A 20,711-nucleotide genomic window follows, 5' to 3' on the forward strand; every position below is an offset into this window, starting at 1 on the left:
AACAAAAAAATGCTCATGTGCGTCACAGTGAAGACGACAGCGGTAAAAGCAAAAAGCAAGAGACAAACAGTTTAATCTTTTTTTTTTTTTTTTTTAACCCCAGAGGAAGAAAAAAATAGCCTCAAATTACTTTGGCAACGCAATGAAAGGCTGACGGGTTAGCGGTTTAAGTAGATAGGTCTTAAAATACAGCTGCCACCACAAAACCAATAAATGGAAAAGTAGTCGTACAGCACTTTTAACCTTTTAAACCTATGGTTGTTAAATATTGCTACTGTTGCTGTGGACAGGGAGGGGCCCAGTGTTTTCGGGTACCCACTGTCTCGTGGAGGCCCTTTCTTGGACTCCCATGGTTTCAATCTGTGGGAAAAGCGTGCTGAATCTGTAGGCCAAACCAAGGTCTCATTATAGTCCTAATTTAAGCGCACAACTTTAGCAAACTTTGAGGAGCCTCTCTGTATCAATCACGCCACGGATCATGGGCTGACTTTGGAGTTTGTAAGATAAAAGGAAAAAATAATTGTCCTAAATTACAGTTTATGCAGCTATACACCAGGCCTTCAATTCTAACAGGAAATAGGGAAAGTCAGTTTATGGTCTATTAAGCAAATCTGAAAAAATAAAATTCACTCTCACTGAGGCCATAATAATAAAAATAAGTGGCATGTATGATTGAAAAATGATGAGCTGGGTCAAGAACAATAGTCCAGTACTCTGTTTTCAAGACCTTGAAAGGAGAAATCTCTGACTTTTCTGTGTATTGAAGCTATGCTTTTCATGTGGTCACTTCCATGGTTCAGTGCCACACTTGAAATCTTGGTTTCTAAAATTCAAACTCAGATGTGCCAAGTACTTGAAACAATAACTTGCAGTATGAAAAAAGAAAAGCATGGCTATGTTCAAAACGGAATATTAGCTTTCTACTTAATACTGTGCAGTATACACAAAAAACAAGTAGGCTATACACAAGTGAAACAGTAAGCATTATGTAACCATAAAAGTTTAGTTAGATACATTGATGTTTACATAAGCTGTCCATGTTGCATGCATGTGGCATATATCATCTTGAAAATAAATCTTAATTTGCATTAAAATTTCAACCTTGTGTAAAAATGTCTTTATGCAGTCCATTTAAAGAAATAGTAAAAAACGAGATGTTAGAGATACTGCGCATTTTGGCAAATGTAGTCACTGGGTTGGACAATATGGCAAAAAATATAGTTTGATATCGATATTTATCACGATGTACATTTCATACCATTAATGGGGCAGGAAATGGATTTCACATGTTTGTTAGACCTCAAAACCTAAGATGTCTGATCTCTTTCTGATGAACTTTGGCCAATTTCATCATCTTAAGAGGATGTTTGACTCCACTGAAATACTTTGTGACGCTCCACACTACAGCTCAGTAGGTGGCGGTAATGCACCACAAGCTGACTTGCCAACCACCAATAAACATCACATGAAGAAGAAATACTGACTTGCCTGTGTCAACAAGTTAGAGTAGGTGAGCGCTTTGGATCATGAAAAAACTTTAACTATTACACAAATAAACAGCAATGGTGTTGATGTCAGAGTAGTTGTGTTCTTTCGATAGCAGTATTGCATTGTCATTGCTGTCTTGTTCGGTACACAACGATATCATTTTAGCCGGATATCAAGCTAATTTGCAGCTACCTAGCCTCATTACTGGTATACATGATAACAGGGCGAGATAGTCGCTTGCCGACCAGCTGATTCCATGACAGTAGGGCTGGGCAATAGGACGATGTTATTGTATATTGACGATATCTTACAAAGATCCCGATACCGACTGCGACACTCAATTGACAGACGATGAGCGACAACATTGGGAAATGGCAAAACCATGGATCTGGGAAGTCAGCAAATATATTAAACAGTAGCCCACAGGGTGTGAAACTATCACTCCCCACCCGTAAAATGCGACGAGGCTGAATCCAGTTTGCAAGCTCCTCGTCCAAATGCATTTCATGCATAGGTAATTTTTCTCATCTACCCCCAACAGGCGGGCGACCTGTAAGACGTCTCGGAGTGACACTAGGGCTGGGCAATATGTAAAAAATATTTTAGCGATAACTGCCTTAAAAAAATATCGCGATATCCGATTACATCGTCAACCCACCTGCTGAGAGTCAGTGAATTATTTTGCTTTATTGATTTTGCTTAAATTTAATTCATTTATTGAAACACAAAAAATATTTCTAAATTCAAATAGCATTTTAAACTAAATGAAAAAGACATTAAAATAACAAAGTGATCAAAAAATCTTATTTAACCACCTCCCAAAATCCAAACATTTACCATCTCCAACGGCCCAATTTGCCATCACGCAAACATGCGTCAACAACACTAGATGGAAAACTACTAATAGCCAACAGATTAAGAACTAAAGACAATTATAAAATGTAAAGACAATGATAAAAAATAAATAAAATAAGCCTAATAAATTCCTTTGTGTCGATTAAAATAGTCACAAAGCAAAATAATGCTGCCAAATGTGTGTTCTTATCGAATTTGTGTCTGTATTGCGTTTTGATAGTACAGTTAATGCTGCCAAAAGAAAAGAAAATAATACTCCATTTTAGGTTCAAGGTGAACATGTCTTGTATTACTTTGATTTATTCACTTTCGTACAAATATATATCTTTAATACAAATCTACATATTACTGAACCTTCAGAGTTGCAATCACAATGCATGTTAACCACGTGGAAATAAAGTGAACTAAAGTCACAGCACCTCCCGAGATGATCAGAGATAATTTACAGCATTCTCATAGACAACATTAGGAAAAAAAAAAAAAAAAAGAGTGAAAACTCTTTACATACGCTTGTTCCACGAGACACAAGACCTGTTCCAGCTCGCGCTGCACGCCTCTGAACAAACAGCGAATCAGACACAAGCAGTAGCTATGTTTCCATCCAAGTTGTGAAATTAATTTTTGCGAAAAATCAGAACATTGCAAAAAAATAAATAAAATAAATAAAACAAATTGCAGATAAAGCTGCGTTTCCATTTAAAGAATCAATAAACCTACTCTTCAGGAAAAAGTGCAAGTTTGTGTTTAACTTATTTGCTCTGCAAACTCTATGCAGGCTTTTGATTTTTAAGACACCGGTATTTCAGAATGACCAGGGCAACAATTCAGTTGCGATGATTGGTCTGCTGGTTCATCCAGTTATGAATTAATTATTTAGTCGCATGATTTTTTCGTTAAATTCAATAGGAGATCATTCGGTAAATGTGTTTCCATCATAGTTTATGCGCATTTCTTCTTATCGAATAAAAATGTAATCCACCTCAAGCGAACGTATACGTTTTTCATGCACAATCTGGAGATTTTATTTGCATCTTGGTGTTTCCATCCAGCAGATTTTATGTGATATCCTAAAATGCGCATTAAAAAGCGTTGATGGAAACATAGCTATTGACGGCTTTTCTTTTGTCTGTTTTTTTAAAACATAATAAAGTGCGTTTCTTCAAACGCATGTCTTTGTGACTAACAGCATTTCTTGTCATGTGTCACTCCGAGACGTCTTACAGGTTGCCCTCCTGTAGCGGGTAGATGAGCAAAATTACCCACGCATGAAATACATTTGGATGAGGAGCTTGTGAACTGGGTTCAGGCTTGTCGTATTTTGAGAGTGGAGGGTGCTAGTTTCACACTCTGGTCACTGTTTAATATATTTGGCAACCTCCCAGATCCATGATTTTGCCATTTCCCAATACTGTCGATAATCGTCTGTTCGAAATCGGCATCGGGATCTTTGTAAAACATCATCGATATCCGATTACATCGTCCTATCGCCCAGCCTTAAGTGATACATGACAAGTAATGCTGTTAGACACAAAGACACGTGCTTGAAGAAACACTTTATTATATTTTTAAGAACAGACAAAAGAAAAGCCATCAATGTCTGTGTCTGATTCGCAGTTTGTTTAGAGGCGTGCAGCACGAGCCTTTCTCGTGGAACACACGCATGTAAAGAGTTTTCACTTTTTTTTCCCTCAGATTCATTCATCTGCAAACTGTTTGCAAGAATAATGTCGTCTATGAGAATGTTGCAAATTATCTCCAATCATCTCAGTAGGTGCTGTGAGTTTAGTTTGCAGTTAACATGCATTGTGAATGCCACTCTGCAGGTTCAGTAATAAATATCTTTCTATTGAAGTAACAGAGACAAAAGTGATTCAATCATAAAATAATATGACACGTTCACCTTGAACCTAAAATTGAGTATTTTATTTTATTTAGACAGCATTAACTGTATTACCAAAATGCAATACAAACACAAATTCGGTAAGAACACACATTTGGCAGCATTATTTTGAGAACACAAGGGAATTTATTAGGCTTTACTTTTATAATTGACTTTAGTTCTTAATCTGTAGGCTATTAGTAATTTTCCACCTGTTGTTGTTGACGGATACTTACGTGATGGCAAAATGGAGCCGTTGGAGGAGCTAAATGTTAGGATTTGGGGAGGTGGATAAATACGATTTTTTGATCACTTCGTTATTTTTTTATTGCTTTTTTCATTTAGTTGAATGTGCAATTTGAATTTAGAAATGTCTTATGTTTTTCTTGTTTCAATAAATGAATTGCATTTTGAAAGCAAAATCAATAACGCAAAAATATTCACGACCCACGGCAGGGGGTTTGACGGTATATTGCAATATTTTAAGGTGATTATCGATAAAATATTTTTTACATATCGCCCAGCCCTACATGACAATTATTCAGTTAGCTAGTTATGTGAATAACTTTGCCAAACTGCTTGCTTTTTTAGTGACACACACCTGATCCTATTGTCTAGACATAGAACATAAGCTAAACATCGAAATTACTCAAGTTTCATCGATAGCAATTTTTTTTTTTTCCGATAAATATCGATATCATTTTATCACCCAGCCCTATGTAGTCGGTCATCCAGGTATTCTATAAAGAAAATTTGCATACTTTGTACATATTATATATAGTATCGTGAGTATATAATACATCTACTGTATACTGAAGCAATATAGAATATAACGGGTAGGGATGGGTAAAAATATTGATTTTTTATTAATAGAGATCTTGATTTGATGACCCCGATGTGGACTTTTAAAATCCCAAGACTGATCATTTACTTTAAAGTTTAGTTCAATTTTGGTAGTGTTGATTATTGTATCTGCTAAATAAATAGCCTAGCTATTGCTTTCAGGCCCTGTTGTTAACTTTTAAAATATATATTTTCCCAGTGTACCAAGTTGGAAGGTTCCCGGTTTAATTTACAGTATAAGCTGAGAGAGAATTTCTTTCATATGTTTCTAAGCAACATATAACTGAAATATACCCAAATGAATCAATTAAAAATGTATCAAAATAGAATTGAGAGCTTGTGAATGGAAAACTAATCAAATCGTGAAATCTATATCAATAAACCCAGCCCTAACAGTGGAAATTAACTCGTATCACAAAGAAAAATATTTCTGACTCAAACAACATGCAGGACAACGGATGAGTCGATTTAAATAGCCAACACATTTCTCTTTTATTTTAACGTTCCTCAGTTGCAACATACAGGTGTGTGTTTTCTTGGAGTAGTTCACCCCAAAATGAAAATTCTATCATCACTGTTTGCCTCGTTTATTTTTTCAATGTAAGAAACAAAAATCAAATGAAAGTCAAAAGTGACTGAGGCTAACATTCTGCCAAACATCTTGTTTTGTGTTCCATGAAAGAAAGTAATACAGGTTTGAAAGAAAGTAATACAGGTTTGAAACAACATGAGGCTGAGTAAATGACATTTTTGGGAACTATCCCTTTATTGAAGGAAGTACCATTTTACATACTTTCCTGCATCCTGTCTTTTATGACAACAGTGTCTAAAACTACCAGACTGAAGTCCTTAAGTTCTATTGAGGAGGTGAACTGATAAGGCAAGTCATCCATCAAAGGTATTTGAGGTCAGTCATCCGAAGATATGACACTACATTACTGCCTAATGTGGAGACGACATCATTCTAAAGCCAACTTGACAACATGTTATCACCTGTACTGCCAGCATTTACACAGATCATTTAATGTCACATCTGTTTATATAAGTGACAACACACAATGATGCTCCTAGTTATGATGGTAGAGATTAATCTAAACTAACCTAGTGCCAAACTTCGTGCAGTTGGTGTAAAAGATGGTCATTATCTTCCTGAGAAATGCAAGATAAGTGGGTACAATATACAGTATACCAGCTGGCAACCTTAAAATTATTAGCAGGCACATATGAGATCTGAGCCTGCAGAATTCCAGAGAAATCACCTCATGTTTCTGCAAAATTGGAACTCATGTCATTTGAAAAGATCTCCCATCACTTGAATGATCATGCAGGTCTCCAGACTGCAACTAAAATGGTCGCAAATGCGACCAAAAATAATTGATTGCAACAATAGTTTAAAATCTAGTCGCCATTGGCGATAGATTTTATATGCGTTTCATATGCGTTTTCATCAGATATCATCTGTGAGTTATTGAATACATCTTTAGAGCAAGCACCACCAGTGTGTCTCGAGCAGCTTTTAAACCATTCTGTTATGATGAGCTCGCTGCACTGCACGCAAACACAGCGTGAGAGAGTCGTGTACAGTTTGAATCAGAGTCACTTTCTTAGTGAATCATCCGTCAGTGTATTCACAACTGGGAGCGCAGACATTTCAAAATAGGAGTCCCATTTGTATTTCGGGCTTCTTTATAAAAGTCCCGCAACACTCATATACAGTTGAAGTCAGAAGTTTACATACACGTTAGCCAAATTCATTTAAACTCAGTTTTGCACAATTCCTGACATTTAATTGTAGAAAACATTCCCTGTCTTAGGTCAGTTATGATCACTACTTAATTTTAAGAATGTGAAATGTCAGAATAATAGTAGAGAATTATTTATTTCAGCTTTTATTTCTTCCATCACATTCCCAGTGGGTCAGAAGTTTACATACACTTTGTTAGTATTTGGTAGCATTGCCTTTAAATTGTTTAACTTGGGTCAAACATTTTGGGTAGCCTCCCACAAGCTTCTCACAATAAGTTGCTGGAATTTTGGCCCATTCCTCCAGACAGAACTGGTGTAACTGAGTCAGGTTTGTAGGCCTCCTTGCTCGCACACGCTTTTTCAGTTCTGCCCACAAATTTTCGAGGTCAGGGCTTTGTGATGGCTACTCCAATACCTTGACTTTGTTGTCCGTAAGCCATTTTGCCACAACTTTGGAGGTATGCTTGGTGCCATTATCCATTTGGAAGACCCATTTTCGACTGAGCTTTAACTTCCTGGCTGATGTCTAGAGATGTTGCTTCAATATATCCACATAATATTCCTTCCTCATGATGCCATCTTTTTCGTGAATTGCACCAGTCCCTCCTGCAGCAAAGCACCTCCACAACATGATGCTGCCACCCCCATGCTTCATGGTTGAGATGGTGTTCTTCATCTTGCAAGCCTCACCCTTTTTCCTCCAAATATAACGATGGTCATTATGGTCAAACATTTCAATTTTTGTTTCATCAGACCAGAGGACATTTCTCCAAAAAGTAAGACCTTTGTACCCATGTGTACTTGCAAACTGTAGTCTGGATTTTTTATGGTGGTTCTGGAGCAGTCACTTCTTCCTCGCTGAGCAGCCTTTCAGGTTATGTCGATATAGGACTCTTCTATCTTCTATCGATATAGAGTCTATCTCTAGGAGACAGAATGAGTCTCTTTCCTTAGCTGTATGATGGCTGCGTGGTCTCATGGTGTTTATACTTGGTTTTTGTACAGATGAACGTGGTACCTTCAGGTGTTTGGAAATTGCTCCCAAGGATGAACCAGACTTGTAGATTGTTTTTTTTTCTGAGGTCTTGGCTGATTTCTTTTGATTTTCCCATGATGTCAAGCAAAGAGGCACTGAGTTTGAAGGTAGGCCTTAAAATACATCCACAGGTACACCTCCAATTGACTCCAATTAGCCTATCGGAAGCTAATTGGCTAATTGCCTAAAGACTTGACATCATTTTCTGGAATTTTCCAAGCTGCTTAAAGGCACAGTTAACTTAGTGTATGTAAACTTCTGACCCACTGGAATTGTGATATAGTCAATTAAAAGTGAAACAATCTGTGCGTAAACAATTGTTGGAAAAATTACTCATGTCATACACAAAGTAGATGTCCTAAACGACTTGCCAAAACTACAGTTTGCTAATATGAAATCTGTGGAGTGGTTACAAAATTTGTTTGAATGACTTCAACTTAAGTGTATGTAAACTTCTGACTTCAACTGTAATTAGATAGCCTAACTGTAAACAGTAATTTGTGCATCCATGGTTTGAAAAGCAGCTTGGAGGACAGCAGTTCATTTAATTTCACCACCATGGAAAACTCAACGTCAAAATGTAGAGCAAGCATAGGACTCAATGCATTTCCTCATGGAAAATCCTGAGAGACTGGTTTAATTAAAACTTTCTGAATACATTTATTTTTTTATTTTTTTTGCATACTCCCCAAACAAAACAACTGCTTATAATTGTTCCGTATATAACGGTCAGACAAATATTTGCGTCAAATCACAAAATCCTTCTCACAATTCACAATTGCAGCATTCTTGTTCAATCACATTCACTATCGACAGGGTTCCCAACCTTTTTGACCAATGCATTTCCATGACTTTTTTCATGACCATTTCAGTTGTTTGTGATTACTGGATAAAGGTTTTGAAAGATTATTTGATTCAGACCGATTTGCTAATGAATCAATCACTGATTTGTGAACCGTTTCAACAAATTCAATGAAAGGATCTGACAAATCAGACATGACAATGGCTTGCAGGCTTGTTTTACTCTACAAAAGAACAATATTTAGTCAATAAAAAAACCTAGGAAACCAATATATTCACTATAAAAAATTCCCATAACTTTTGAGATTTTATCAATTTTCATGACTTAACCAGGACTGGAAAACACCATTTACAAATTCCCTGAAAAAGTTCAGGTTTTCCAGGACTGTGGGAACCCTGAGCAGAATTCAATATGCTCTAATAATTCAAAAAGCAAAGGTCATGGGTTTGATTCCCAGGGAACACACATAATAAAATGTATAACTTAAATGCACTGCAGGTCACTTTTAAGTGTATGCCAAAATGAATTTCTGTAAACATACAAACATCTCCCAAATACCACAAATTGCAAATTATATGTGCAGGAGTTCAAGAAAATCTTACTGAATGTACCCAAAAAGTACGCTTACATGTGCAGTTACTGTTACATGTTTAGGCTAATTCCATTTTCATTATTAGGCTCCAACCTTGTGAATATTTTATTAAAAAAATTATGAAATGTTAAACAGTGACAACAGATTGTATAAATATTGAAAATACAATTTCATGACATCATATAAATTGATAGAATGTGAAATTTGTACACAAGCTAAAATGCGATTAAAATTATCAAAAGTGAAGTATGAACAAATGTACAACCTTGCATACTATTATTGCATGATACACTCACTGAGCACTTAATTAGGAAAACCTGAACACCTACTTATTCATGCAATTATCTAATCAGCCAATCATGTGGCAGCAGTGCAATGCATAAAATCATGCATATACAGCTTCAGTTAATGTTTACATCAACCATCATAATGGGGAAAAAATTTGATCCAGTGATTTCGACCATGGCGTGATTGTTTGTGCCAGACGGGCTGGTTTGAGTATTTCTGTAACTGCTGATCTGATAGCTTTTACTGAGAATGGTGCCAAAAAAACAAAAAAAAAAAAAACATCCAGTGAGCAGCAGTTCTGTGGAAGGAAATGTCTTGTTGATGAGAGAGGTCAACAGAGAATGACAAAGGCTACGGTAGCTCAGATACAGTTGAAGTCAGAAGTTTACAAACACTAATGTTGAAGTCATTAAAACTCATTTTTTTAACCACTCCACAGATTTAATATTAGCAAACTATAGTTTTGGCAAGTCGTTTAGGACATCTACTTTGCGCATGACACAAGTAGGGCTGCAACTAACAATTATTTTGATAATCGATTAATCTAACGATTATTAGATTATCCGGCGATTACTGCAACGATTAATCATTAGCTCTTAACCGATTATTCCGCTTGTGCCCCGACTTAAAAGGTTGTATTAAACGTGCTTACTGACAGTAAAGAGGACAAAATCATCTTTTAAAAATACTTCTCTAAAAGCAAGTCTAAATATCTTATATGCTGCTTCTCAGGTGAATGCATCTTTTTTAATGGATATTTAGATATTTTAAAATATTTGTATTTGTAATATTATATTCAACATTCTCAGATAACAATTTTTTATTCTGCAGTATAGTTCCTAAAGTAAATGTACATTGTTTTAAAGGTGTTTTTAGATATTTATATTGGAAAACAAGCCAAAACAAAATCAAAAAATGTATTATGAAAAAAAGTGTATAATGGGGCAAAGACTACCCTCTCTCATCTTTCTGTTCACTTTAATCCATCTTTAACTCACAAAAAAAACAATCTCTCTCTTATTAATAAAGCTGTGTATTGCCAGTTTTCTTCATAATAAGAAATGCACAGTGACATACAGTTGTGCTCAAAAGTTTGCATACCCTGGCAGAAATTGTGAAATTTTGTCATTGATTTTGAAAATAAGTCTAATCATGCAAAAACACTGTCTTTTATTTAAGGATAGTGATCATAGACAACTATTACAAAAGACTGCACGCTGTCATTGATGCTGAAGGGGTCAATACGCAGTATTAAGAACTAAGGGTACGCAGACTTTTGAACAGGGGTCATTTCATTTTTTTCTTTGCTGCCATGTTTTGTTTTATGATTGTGCCATTCTGTTATAACCCACAGCTGAATTTGAATCCCATAAGAAATAAAAGAAATGTGTTTTGCCTGCTCACTCATGTTTTCTTTAAAAATGGTACATATATTACCAATTCTCCAAGGGTATGCAAACTTTTGAGCACAACTATATATTATGATTCAATTAGTCGCGAGCCATCATATTATAATCTAGCTGCAGCAAGCACGCCCGCTCAAGGGATGAGCGTCCCTGTGACAGAGTGTGCATCAGCCGGGTGCAGTTTCAGTCTCTCCCCTTTAGATCGGGACATTCGCGCAACTCATAAGGTGCTGACTGTACAGAGAAATGCCAGTTTCGGAGTTTGTAGTTTTTTACATGACCTACTTCCGTATTATTTTACATTTAATAAAGCTATAACACATAAAATATAACTGCAGTTAAGATGTAATGCCGGGGTATTTCCTTTAAAGAGCTCCGGATCCAATTATTCCACAACGAGAGTGCTTCTGTATTGACTTATTTTGAATTTTTGCATTATAATTCCCACATACTTTGCGATCTACATCACCTGAAGCTGTTTGGAAAGTTTAGAGTGCATCTGGACTGTGAGCTGTGTAATTCATCCTCTCCTCAGTCAGGCACGAACTGCAGTGCTGCTCTCACACATCATCATTAGGAGTTTAATGTGATCTCATGTTACATCAAACGACTTTTTGACAATTAAAATTGTCAACAATTTTTTATTTTAACTAATTGTTTCAAAAGTAATTTTTCCAAAAATTATTTACAGACAGATTGTTTCACATTTAATTGATTATATCACAATTCCAGTGGGTCAGAATTTTACATACACCTAGTTAACTGTGCCTTTAAGCAGCTTGAAAAATTCCAGAAAACGTCAAGCCTTTAGACAATTAGCTTCTGATAGGAGGTGTACTGAATTGGAGGTGTACCTGTGGATGTATTTTAAGGCCTACCTTCAAACTCAGTGCCTCTTTGCTTGACATCATGGGAAAATCAAAAGAAATCAGCCAAGACCTCAGAAAAAAAAACAATCTACAAGTCTGGTTCATACTTGGGAGCAAGTTCCAAACACCTGAAGGTACCACGTTCATCTGTAATAGTACGCAAGTATAAACACCATGGGACCACACAGCCATCATACTGCTCAGGAAGGAGACGCATTCTGTCTCCTAGAGATGAGCGTAGTTTGGTGCGAAAAGTGCAAATCAATCCCAGAACAACAGCAAAGGACCTTGTGAAGATGCTGGAGGAAACCAGTAGACAAGTATCTATATCCACAGTAAAACGAGTCCTATATCGACATAACCTGAAAGGCTGCTCAGCAAGGAAGTCACTGCTCCAAAACCACCATAAAAAGCCAGACTACAGTTTGCAAGTGCACATGGGGACAAAGATCTTACTTTTTGGAGAAATGTCCTCTGGTCTGATGAAACAAAAAGTTTACTTTTTTGGCCATAATGGCCATCAGACTTGCAAGCCAAACACCACCATCCCAACCGTGAAGCATGGGGGTGGCAGCATCATGTTGTGGGGGTGCTTTGCTGCAGGAGGGACTTCACAAAATAGATGGCATCATGAAGAAGGAAATTTATGTGGATAAATTGAAGCAACATATCAAGACATCAGCCAGGAAGTTAAAGCTCAGTCACAAATGGGTCTTCCAAATGGACAATGACTCCAAGTATACCTCCAAAGTTGTGGCAAAATGGCTTAAGGACAACAAAGTCAAGGTATTGGAGTGCCATCACAAAGCTCTGACCTCAATCCGATAGAACATTTGTGGGTGGAACTGAAAAAGCGTGTGCGAGCAAGGAGGCCTACAAACCAGTTCTGTCTGGAGGAATGGACCAAAATTCCAGCAACTTATTGTGAGAAGCTTGTGGAAGGCTACCCAAAAAGTTTGCCTTTAAATTGTTTAACTTGGGTCAATGCTACCAAATACTAACTAAGTGTATGTAAACTTCTGACCCACTGGGCAATGTGATGAAAGACGTAAAAGCTGAAATAAATAATTCTCTCTACTATTATTCTGGCATTTCACATTCTTAAAATAAAGTAGTGATCCTAACAGACCTAAGACAGGGAATGTTTTCTATGATTAAATGTGAAGAAATCTGAGTTTAAATGTATTTGGCTAAGGTGTATGTAAACTTCTGACTTCAACTGTAACCCCTCTGTACAATTGTAGTTAGCAGAATAGCATCTCAGAATGCACAACACGTTGAATCTTGAGGCAGATGGGCTACAACAGCAGCAGAAGCACTTTATTAGGACCACAGTGTTCCTGATAAAGTGCTTGGTGAGTGTATATGAATACTACATCTATATGCGAAGATGCCCGCTTCTCGATTTGCTTAATATCTATTTCAGTTTTCAGTTGCATTACGCTTACATGTCATCAAAAGTCTGGCGAGTAAACACAAAAATATACTAGCCAGTGGCGATTCTTTCTCCAACGTGTTCGTTGAGAGTTGCTAAGTACATAATACTTTTACTCCACTGATGGTTAGGTTTAGGTTTGTGTTGGGGGCACAGTTTATAAAATATGTATTCCTCCTCACTGTATTACATCCTGTACAGCTGAAAACCACTCGCCTCACAACTCGCTTTTGGCGCCCCTCTGTGGACATTAGACCCAGAAATGGAGCTCACACATGCCCAGACCACTTTGGCCACTGGGGGCAGTATTTCACAATTCTGAAAGCACAGATTGATTTAAAAAAAAGTCAACCTACTGTTTCCGATTTCACTGTGAGACCAGTCAGGTTTTTGCATAGTTGAGCTACTGTCTTCCTCTGTCTGTCCAAGTATAGGCCTGCATGACACAATGCATAATCAAATATTTCAAGAAAGGACGTTAAATATGCCAGATTAAAACATGTCACCTCTGTCTTTCGAAGCTGAGCTACAAGAGTATTATCTAGGCCTGTTAGTCCAATCTCGCAAAAATTGGACCGGAACAATTGCAGTCGGACTAAAGCATTTCCTATTATTGTTTTAGTCCAACTGACATCAAACATTTAAAGTTCATGTAAACGTACTGAATGATGAGTGACCAAACATTACAGAAAATGAGAGAGAACAAACAGTGAAGCAAAAGATCTAAAACACCCTGCGCATGATGATTACAGTGTTTGCAGAAATATATCACAAACACAACCCCAACAGGAACTCTAAATTGGCCTTTGTGACAAAAGCTAAGTTAAACTATGTTTAAAGCTATGGCAAACCTCAAAGGCTTCTCAATGTAAAGCTGATGTCTGGCATTGTCAGCATGGTTTAAAGGCAGAGCCAAATGGCCCATGCTAAATGCATGTATGGGTAGTCTAAATATCGAAACCACTAAGTCTCTCGTTTCTCCCCCATAGAGAGAAAGCAAACCCCACAGCCATCACTGAAAAATGATGATCACCACTTACCATTTTGAAGAATGTGACTCTCACTAATCCTATACATGGGAACATTCTAACATTACTAAGTACACAATCGTAAACACATACTAGCGAATGTTGTGGGACGGACAAAGAGGCATGGCAGACCTGAATGTAAAAAAGCCTATGTTTTTCATTTTTCTTCACTAAAACCACAGGGCGGAATGTAAAAGAAAAGTCGGCTGAACAGAAATAGTAGAAGACTGTGAAAAATGAGCTTTGGAAGAAAAAAAAAACATATACACTACTGTATGGTTATCACTCCAAGCTAGAGTCCTATACAGTTCCATTGCATTTCAGTGTAATTAGTCAATCACTTTCAATCAAAATCAATTTTTTCATAGACGAAAAGGTCAAGCATTTACAATCAAAATGGGAAAACTAAAGCTGCATCTCCTGTGTCAATCTCCTTTCCATACTACATGCAGCATGCATGCATAAAGCATTTACTTTGATCTGCAGGAGATCATTGCATCCCTTATTACAGGCAAGATGCCATTCCAGACTCACATAACTTCACATAGTGCACTTCTGCCAAAAGTGTTAAGCTCGAAGCAAGTGTTTTAGAGACAGATTATTCCTTCTGGCATGGCATTCAATAATGTCCGCCTTTGATGCCTGAAACACAAACTTTCTACAAATCATGAGGACGGACGTTCTTTAGAAGCATTGCAAAACTCTCCTTAGATAATGCCAAGCTGTTCATATACAATATGAAGAACAAAATCACACATGGAGGTGTGGAGCTTCTTAAACACTTTAATGTGTAACTGTACCAAAACATGATGTTCACCCCAAGTCCCAGTGGAGAAAATATTTAAGCAGAGATGCCATTTGGGCAGCATTATGCACCATGTTTTATAGCCTTCCAAGAAGTTATGCAAAGTACATTTAAAGTAATATGCAATATGTCTTGACCATGGATATATTCTAGAATATATTCTAGCCATCCCATTGTCGTTTAAATAAAAACTTTAGTAACATACTTTTAAATGCATGGTCTGGTTTTAATATGTGAACACAAAAGATTTACACCTGTCATCTTTAGCAAAGTAATTATTAAAATGCATGACCCTTGACATATCTTATAGCTCTTGATTGTGACAAAGTTTAATTACACTGTGCTTTTTTCAGCAAGTCATTAAACTCGGTTGCATGATTACAGTGTAGCACCACACCACTTATGCAAGTTATGCATCAAAGTAACTTTCTGCATGTATTGTTTGCATGTTTGGGAATCGGAGATTTTGCAAGACAAGAGGCCATTTTGCGACCGCACAGTTCTCAGGGCTTGTACCATCCTCACGTAGTAAGTGCAACCCCACACCCCCTTCAAAAGGAAAGAAAAAAAGAACAAAGTTGCGGAGACAGAATGAACCCCCACATAAATGAAGTCAGACACACCGTTAGAGCGTAAAATCCCAATACAAGTGAACTGATAGAGAAAGTAACGTACTTGCACGATCTCGCCCTCGGCGCTGATAGTGGCTCCGGCTCTGGAGAAGCGTCCCTGCAAACCTGTCGTGTAAGTGGTATAATCACCATTTGGGCTCGACTCAAAAAGCACAACTTCCACAAAGGCAGTATCCTTGGCTAGGACGCTTCCCAAGACCCAAAACAACACCAAGACCACCGAATCAGCACCACGAGCGAACCGACTCCTCGGCGAAACCATCATCTTGCCGGTTGGATCGGCGCCGATCCGAACATAATTTCCAAGCGTCTTCAAAAAAGTATCTATTCAGAAATCAGATCTGAGAGAACGAGAGCTCCCTCCCGACAAAAACAACAACAACAAGAAAAAAAGTAAAGAATAAACCGCAATGGATGGTGCGAAATGAGAATTATAATCATTAAAAACAAAAAGTTTGTCCTTGAAAAGAGTGTCGCGGCTTATTTCAACATCGCAGCGCGGACTATCACATTGCTCGCGCGCTCGCTTGTGACTCTCTGGCTGCTTGCGCTCCCTCTACAAAGCGGATCTCCTTTGATCTGGGAACACGTGATTCCTTAATTTTTTTTTTTTTTTTTTTTTTTTTTTTTTCCACAAAGGGTTAACCCCACCCACCGGTCTTCCTGACCCTCTCCTTTCTAGCGTTGGGAAGTCCGATTCATTTGAGCGAATCGGTTCTTTCGGATGGTTCGTTTCATTTAACCGGTTCAAAAACGATTCAACCGAGTCTTCACTCAAAAAGTGTTCTCAAGTGTTGTATATTGTTCCTACATTATTGATCACAACATCATTAAAAAAAAATCTAGAAATAGTGTTGCTTATACCTATTATTAATATTAATTATTCATATTTTTTTAACAACATTGTCCCCATCTCACAGTTTTACTCTTAAACAAAGTCACAGTGTGGTGATCTACCGAAGCTTTGCAAGTTGTTTAAGGAGTCGGTTCAAAAGAATGATTCGCGAATCGGACATCTCTACCCAATTCCACTCCCCTGTTCTCGCCGCACTGGATCGTTAAGGAGGCGCGACACTATTCTTATGATTTCTACGCAGAAATGTGCATGTGTGCAGTAACAACTTTGGAGATAATTGCTTAGATTGCTCTTTAATTTATGTTACATTAACAAAATCCAGTGAATACCTTTGCTGAAAGGTCGGTACACATTAAACTCAGTGGTAATTAGCCGCATGTTGAACTTGTTGAACTTTGCGTGAACTGCCTTAAAACTGTTTCTCAAAACAATTTAGGGTTGGCTAGAGTTAATTTCACTCATATTAATAATAAATAGGCTCTTTTTAGTGAACACTATATATACTGTTTATATGTTGTAATGCTTGTCATAGTGCTGTTCTCATCTTTTTGAGAGAACTTCATATAGGATATTTTAAGTTTTAAATCACTGTGTTCACACTCTTGGTCCTCTTGGTCCGGACCAAAAAAGAAAATGATACATTTAGTCCTGGTTCGCTTAGCGTTCACACTGGCGTTTTTAACACCGAACCTAACGATACAAAACAAAAGGCATCAGGAAAAAGTCACAACCTGATTGGACAGCTTTTATGACGTATATTTTATTACGTATTATGAACACAACATGGACCAAAGACGTCTAAACGGACCAAAAACAGCAAGTAATTTGTCTAATACTGACCTCAAGCATAACTGGTTCTTCTCATCATAGGAGCTACAGTATGTTGCCCATTATAGTTCGGTACAGGCGTCGGAACCGCCATCAGCCATCCTTGCAGCATATCTTCATTTGTGTGCAACGGAGGAATTTCTGGCGCTGTTTTGACTCCTTTACACTTTCTATTAGCTCTTCGTTTGTTCTCAGCTGGTAAAAATACCACCATATATACATATATAAATCTAACGAGCACATTTCGCCCAGCAGCCAGCATTGTTTTGGATGTTCGGCAAGTTCCGTCGCAAAATATACGTCATAAAAGCTGTCCAATCAGGTTGTGACTTTTTCCTGATGCCTTTTGTTTCGTATCTTTAGGTTTGGTGTTAAAAATGCCAGTGTGAACGCTAAGCGAACCAGGACTAAATGTATCATTTTCTTTTTTGGTCCGGACCAAGAGAACCAAGAGAACCGAACTACAAGTGTGAACACACCCTAACTTACACACAGCTGGTGCAACCGGCCCCAGAGTTCATTTGGAAGCGGACCGAGACCCACTATTCAGGCGGTCTCAGTCCGCTTGTTTGGTGTGCACCAAGGTTCGGGTGGCAGCGTTCACACTTGTTCAAATGAACCGCACTAACAGAGCAATCGCACCAGAGTTCGTTTTAATCAAACCAAACCTGCCAAGTGTGAACACACCCTAAAACTTTACATAGAATCAAATCGAAGGAATAGAACATGACTCCTTCAGTTTCTTTTTTTTTTTTTTTTTTTTGCATTTAAAAAATGATATCAACATCATGTAGTTAAAAATACTCTTTTTTTCTATGCAAGACTTTCTGATTAAACAAAAATGACCCAGTCATACATTAAAAGAGAAGTTGAAGGGTTTGATCTTGCCTTTCATTCACGTCACTTGAGGAATAAGACAAACCCATTGCATTCAGTTCTTTGAAGTCTTCAAAAATGTGATCTTGGCATTGGACAGCAAATTTGTGGACTCGTTTGTAATCACTTTGGACAGGACGCATTTCATCTGAAGAAGCTCGAGTTTACATTTGAAATCTGTTTATTTTCCAAAGCATACTTGGTTAAGTGTGTGTTGTTAAAGTAAACTTTGGCAAAAGGACCATTCAACAAATGTTGCATGTAAAGAAAAACAAACAGGCCAGAGTTTGGTTCTAATAATTTTGTAAACAGATACGTTCATAAGTATGGTTTGAGGTCACGAGAGCCTATTCTGTGAGCTTGAAGTAAATTTGCTACGTGAAATGTCTTTTTTGGGAAGAAATGACTATGCCACATAATATTTAAAGAGGTGTAAAAAGACTCAAAAGGTTTTTTATTTTATTATTTTAATTTACAATTTTGAAACTTCAGCCTTTCTGCTTTCTTTTCAGAAGAACATTTTCCCCTTCTTTATAAAACTTCGCTCTGTTTTTAGTTTCATATTTTTCTAAAATGTACAGTAAAAGAGGGGCCTGGGTAGCTCAGCGAGTATTGACGCTGACTACAACCCCTGGAGTCGCGAGTTCAAATCCAGGGCATTCTGAGCAACCAAATTGGCCCTGTTGCTAGGGAGGGTAGAGTCACATGGGGTAACCTCCTCGTGGTTGCGATTAGTGGTTCTCACTCTCAGTGGGGTGCGTGGTAAGTTGTGCGTGGATCACGGAGAGTAGCATGAGCCTCCACATGCTGGGAGTCTCCGTGGTGTCATGCACAACGAGCCACGTGATAAAATGCACCGATTGAAGGTGTCAGAAGCAGAGGCAACTGAGACTTGTCCTCCACCACCTGGACTGAGGTAACCACACCACCACGAGGACCACCTAAGGAGTAGGAATTGAGCATTCCAAATTGAGATAAAAAGGGATTATATATATATATATATATATATATATATATACAGTAACAGAGAGCTGTTTTTTGAAATGCTGTATTTTTGGTGGAGGACAACGCTGTTCTAGTGTGGATGTGAGGTGTAGACATAAAGCGAAACTAAGCAACACACTCTCACAGCGAATTCATCAGGATTCGTACAACTTTTCTAAATTTGGCTAATTCGTATGATATCATGCAACTGCACTCGTTTGAATTCCTACGACTTCCAATACAGCCAGCGATGTCGCTGGACATCGTTTCCATCTAATACGCGATAATTATTTGCTTCTGTCACACACAACAGCTTCCTATCATGTCATGTCCTTAACACCTCATGCGTAGAACTCACGCTTACTTCCGCATTAGACATCCGGGAGTTTGCACGTGATGAAGTCGCATGAGTTTAACATTGGGCGAGACCATACAAAATAGCCAACTTGTAAATTATGGACGACTTTTCATGAGATCGGGTTGCAACTAATGCATTTTCATTTGTGTGTACATGGCTTTAGTACAATGAGAAAGAATAGAAATGAACTGTATTTTTACATTTTCTAAAGAAAATGTGAGTGGTGCTTGTCATGCAAAAGTTGACGCCACAATGCTAGGGTGTTGTGCGTGGTTGCTAGGATGTTGCTATTTGGTTGCTAAGATGTTCGGAGTGGTTTTTAGTGTGTTCGGGTCCCTCCTTTAATAAAAAATATGTATGGGATTTTTGTTGTCTGCCAGGCAAAAATCATGAGCCTAATTGCTAAGAAAAGTAATGGCGAACTTGTCTCACTAAGTTGCGTGATTTGACGTGTCATTAATTTCTGTTGCATATAAATAAAACCCGTAGAAATCTAATAATGTGGGTTAAGAGTTTAGAAAAACCAACGAGCCATACTGGGGAGACCGAGTTCAGTTGTGACACTTTTTGCTACACTTAAAAAATAAAACTGATTAGTATAAACAGAAGGGGGAAAAAATCACATGAGACACCATTAAAATAAATGTAAAAAAAAAAAATTATTGTTCCTATTTTCACAATTAGTGTGTGAGGACAAGGAGCGCATTTGTTGCAACTATCCCCATACTGAGTACTACTGTCACACTTTCCCATGATGGTTGTAACTTTCATTTGTAATATGCCTAACGTAACATTTTATACAGCAAATTGATTGTTTAAAAATATTCTTTTGATACATATTGATATCTATCTGTCTATCTATCTATCTATCTATCTAGTGGGGTGGAGTGGTTGCTTGACCATTGTAAGCACATTATTCATTTGCATGCAAAGATTATCCAGAAACATTCATTCAAAAGGCAAATGGCTTCAGAGTCTTTTTGAAGACTTTATGAAAACCAACTGCACAGCTCCTCAAGGTCAGGAATGCATCAGGAAGAAACAACGGTTCCCCAAATGGCCAACATGTGTTCTGATTCAAAGCACAAAAACCCCAAAATGCTTG

The 20,711-nt window shown here is 37.6% G+C and overlaps 1 protein-coding gene across 1 annotated transcript in view; it reads right to left on the bottom strand.

Moving 5' to 3' along the window:
• Nucleotides 1-16,236, bottom strand: part of LOC127439587 (E3 ubiquitin-protein ligase znrf3) — a 110,937-nt gene extending 94,701 nt beyond the window's left edge. Inside the window, exon 1 of the mRNA XM_051695768.1 lies at nucleotides 15,748-16,236. Coding sequence (XP_051551728.1) covers nucleotides 15,748-15,969 — 222 coding nt within the window. The 5' untranslated portion in view covers nucleotides 15,970-16,236. The remainder of the gene's footprint in view (nucleotides 1-15,747) is intronic.
• Between the last annotated feature and the right edge of the window lie 4,475 nt (nucleotides 16,237-20,711).

Source organism: Myxocyprinus asiaticus, chromosome 4, assembly GCF_019703515.2.
Source record: "Myxocyprinus asiaticus isolate MX2 ecotype Aquarium Trade chromosome 4, UBuf_Myxa_2, whole genome shotgun sequence".
NCBI lineage: Eukaryota > Metazoa > Chordata > Actinopteri > Cypriniformes > Catostomidae > Myxocyprinus > Myxocyprinus asiaticus.